This window comes from Microtus ochrogaster, unplaced genomic scaffold (assembly GCF_000317375.1).
Source record: "Microtus ochrogaster isolate Prairie Vole_2 unplaced genomic scaffold, MicOch1.0 UNK42, whole genome shotgun sequence".
Classification (NCBI taxonomy): Eukaryota; Metazoa; Chordata; class Mammalia; order Rodentia; family Cricetidae; genus Microtus; species Microtus ochrogaster.
The window spans coordinates 152102-156122 of NW_004949140.1; the positions used below are offsets into that span (position 1 = coordinate 152102).

The 4021-nt window shown below is 50.2% G+C and overlaps 1 protein-coding gene and 1 non-coding gene across 2 annotated transcripts in view; both read left to right on the forward strand.

The window, feature by feature from the left end:
• Positions 1 to 715: 715 nt before the first annotated feature.
• The window catches only part of Rpl39 (ribosomal protein L39), a 4084-nt gene continuing 778 nt past the window's right edge, over positions 716 to 4021 (forward strand). The window contains exons 1-2 of the mRNA XM_005368882.3: positions 716 to 803; positions 1999 to 2102. Of these exons, the coding sequence (XP_005368939.1) occupies positions 801 to 803; positions 1999 to 2102 (107 nt within the window). The 5' untranslated portion in view covers positions 716 to 800. The remainder of the gene's footprint in view (positions 804 to 1998; positions 2103 to 4021) is intronic.
• On the forward strand, positions 3424 to 3555 carry LOC113458526. The gene has a single exon (XR_003378893.1). It is a non-coding gene; the product is annotated as a small nucleolar RNA SNORA69 (small nucleolar RNA).

A 4021-nucleotide genomic window follows, 5' to 3' on the forward strand; every position in this document is an offset into this window, starting at 1 on the left:
TGGAAGAGCAGCCAGTGTTCATAACCGCTGAGCCATCTCTCCAGCCCTATGGTTAGTGTGGTTAGTGCTTTTATCCACTAACCATTTCCCTGGCCCCCGTATATGTCTTTATTCAATTAAATTCTTTTTTTTTTAAGTTCTTCTGGTTGTGTCAGTGTGCTTCTACACAGGGGATATGTAGACGTAAATCGTGAATGCAGGCGCCTGTGAAAGCCAGAGGCATCTTTTTCCCTGGAGCTGGAGTTAGGCTCCCGGGAGGCGCCTGACACGGGTGCTGGGAACGAACTTACAGAACCGAGGAGCGATCACTCCCTCTTCCCATATGCCCGCCGCCCATATCCATAAAAGGCACACACCCAAGCCCCGCCCCTCGCGTTAAGCTTCCTCCCAAAGAAGGGCGGAAGTAGCGGCGCTCGAAAGTGACGGCAGCCCTTTCCCCGCCCTCCTCAGCGTTGGCCCCGCTCATTTCGTTTCCCTAATTTTGCTAAAGGCTTTTACTTAGGCACCTCTTAAAGGCCACCTACCCCCGCCACGAAAGGAGTGCCCCCAGGACCCTGACGGTGGCCTAGGAGAACACAGCCACTGAAGCGGAGGCCTGAGAATTATGTTTCGTGTAATTCCCGCGCGCGTTCTCACAGCCCCATGGGAGCGCGGAGGCGGGGATAGATGAGACGCGTGGCGTCACCGCTCAGCTAAGCTCCACCTCTAGCTGCGTCTTCTAAGCGCGTTTTTCCGGTCGGAGCCTTCTCTTCGCCTTTTCTTCGCCATCGTGCGCCACCTGCCCGCCTAGCCTTCTCGCCATGGTAAGATTATCGGCTGCCATCCCCTTTCTAGGCAGCTTTCCTGAGACCGCAGGCTGCCATGACTTTACGATGGGATTGCACAGCATCGAGGGGCGGGTGCATTTTCAGCTTTGGGAGCTTTTTTTGTGGGAGTTAGTTTGCCATTGCTCGGATCGCGGACGCATCATAAAATTAGCAAGCCCATTTCTCCCCACAGTGTCGGGCTGTTCATCGTGCAGTCTGGCGAGCAGTTGAGTGTTCTTGCTTCGCTTAGCTTTGAGCCGACGATTCTGGGCAAAAGGAGAGGGTTGATTACGGCTGATTGAACGCTAGCCTTGCCTTGGCGTGCACAGAGAGCACAGGTCAGAGTGGGGGCTTGCACAGGCAGCTGTCCGCAGTAAGGGTTAATGGGACTTAACCACAGCCTTCGGAAGCTCTGCATCACTCCGTGGAAGCGTCTGCTAAACAGCACACCAGTCGTTGCCTACTGATAAATTGTTTATTGGCGTCTCGGTTCAAAGTGGGATTCGTAGCTGCATTTATTCAGGAAAATCTAGAACTTTTACAGTGGTTCAGGAGAAGTGCACACTGCCTTTTCAACGCCTACTGAGCGGCGAGTGCTGCATAATCGAGGTTACCCGGACAGCGTTCCTTGGAAGTAGAGAGTATTGTTTTCAAAAGTAGAGCGCCTAGACTTACAGATTTAAATGATTGGGCGGGATTGACCCAACGCCATCTTAGTTGCAGTAAATTACTTCCCCCTACCTTAGCTATTCTGTTTGTCGTCTGAAGCACAGCAGGATAAACCGTAAATTAGCACGATTTTCGAGCATGGGACTAAAACCCGGCGCTGTAGCTGGGCGGTGGTGGGCGCACGCCTTTAATCCCAGCATTTGGGAGGCAGAGGTAGGCAGATCTCTATGAGTTCGAGGCCAGTGAGTCCCAGAACAGGCTCCAAAGCTACAAAGAAGCCCTGTCTCGAAAAATCAAAAAAAAAAAACCTGACTCTGTAATTAATCACTCTTGATCTAAGACAATTGAGTTTAAGCCATGAAGTCTGACTTGAGGGAAATTATGAGGTTCAGAGGGCTACACGGTTCGGTGTTGGGGAGATTTCCCCGGGAGTATATTTCGCAGGCCAGGTGGTAGAGCGAGGGAAATTGGGACTGAATCACACGAGTATGCTCTGGGGTCACTAAACTGTATCTTCTCGTAGTCTTCTCACAAGACTTTCAGAATCAAGCGGTTCCTGGCTAAGAAACAAAAGCAAAATCGTCCTATTCCTCAGTGGATTCGGATGAAAACTGGCAACAAAATCAGGTAAAGAAGCCCCTACTGCCCTGCTTGCGGGTCTCCGGCTCTTACATGATTTTTGGGGTGTGTGGATTCGTAGTTGGAAGATAACACGCTGGGACAGCTGTTCTCTGCTTACCATGCTGCGGCTCCTTTTGTGTGTGTAGGGGGGAGTGTACTGTTAGAATTTAGAAAAAGCGGCACACGAGAGAAAGATGCTCTGAGTGCACACAGGTGGTGCTCTTAGTGGCTACAGTGGCTACGGGCTGAAGACGCAAATTCCAAGGTCGGGCCAATGCAGACCTGAATACTAAAGTGCACGTGGCTGGGGCCGGCTCTCAGGAATCACTTTTCCATTCACGTGGATCCTGGTAATCCAACTTAGGTCATTGGGCTACTTAACCTCATAGAGAGCTCCAGAAATCCCTCCCACAAACCTTTTGTAAATGTTTTGTTGTTTTCTACAGTCACAGCTAGGCTTTGGGGGCAGGTGTTTCTCAGTTCCTTGCTAATTTCCCTATGAAAGCTTGAGGAGATTGAACTTTCCTGGTGGGAAATCTTTGAATTGGCAGCTTCAGAAGAACTGAGGGCCCCACAGGCAAGGGAAGTGCCTTACTTAGTGAGTTCAATCTGAAGCCTTGGAGGGAGGAAAAATAGGCATGCGAAGTCCTGACAGTTTGCCAGGCAGCCAGCAACAGTTCGGACAGTCATGTGTATTTCTTTAATCATTTGTGTGGGGGATGCATGCCGGCATGTGGTCAGAGACTGGTTTGTGGGAGTTGGTCCTCTTTGACCACGTGGGTTCTAGCGACTGAATTCAGTTCTTCAACCTTGATAGTGAGCACTTTTCTAAGCTGTCTCACCTGGCTACTGGTTTGGTGGGTTGTACTCAGACACGGTCTCCATAGTCCAGACTGCCTGTGGTTCTGCTAAATTGAGGGTTTATATTCTCAGTTAATTTAGCCACTTGAACTTGGAAGTCAGCTCCCCACTCTGGCCTTACACTCTAGTTAATAGATATCTTCTATCTACTGGTATGGTAGGTGCTGCCTTTTTCAAGTGCTGAGATTACAGGTGTGAGCCAACACATACTGTAAATGCAGGAGCCTGTTTCCTGGAGCCCTGGCTGATAAGAGTAGGGACTGCTAGTTGTGGGTTAGCTATATGTCCTAGAGTTGTGAATGGTGTTTTGTTGGGTGGATTATATACCCTAACCCACAGAGTTCTCTATTTCTGGCTCACGTTTATGGATGCTATGGGTTTGAGTGAGGGCCACCTGCGCACTCTACTCAGCAAGTTCTCTGCATGGGACTGTAACCCCCAGCCCCTCTTCCAGCTTTGACCATTTAAAGCAGGTCGCAATTGCAGTGCTTCATCTTGTGGGAGTGCTGCCATTATCCTGCTGAAAGAAAAGCCGTGCTGACTGTTTCTGATTTTACCTTACCAGGAGCAAAATCATGACACGTTGGCACGAACAGCAAATTATGTGCAATTTGGGAGGTGCTTTCTCTTACCTGAATGAGTTCTGGGGGTGAATTCTGGCTGCCAGGTTTGCATGGTAGCCGCCTTTCCCCAAGGAGCATCTTGTTGGCCTTTGCCAGGAGCCTTTGTGTATGGTCCATAGGAAGAGGTTCAACTGTCTGCATCTACCCTTACTTATCTGACCCTGCACCGCAATGTGGGTATTGGACCTGGCGTTTCCCCAATGCTTGGTTTAAGGCAGGGTCTCAGTAGATTGCCTGCCCTTGCACTCAGCTGTCCAACCCATATGGGCTTTGGATTTTCAACCCTCCTTCCTCGGCGTCTAGAGAGAAGGTAGGGTTGGCAAAGCTTGTTCTGCTTTGAATCCTCTTGGTTTGACTTGACGGTTTGTAGTCCAGGCTGGAATTAAAGGGGTGTCGCCACTGTGTCCTGCCCCCTTTTTTTAAACTGGGTTGCCCCAGCCC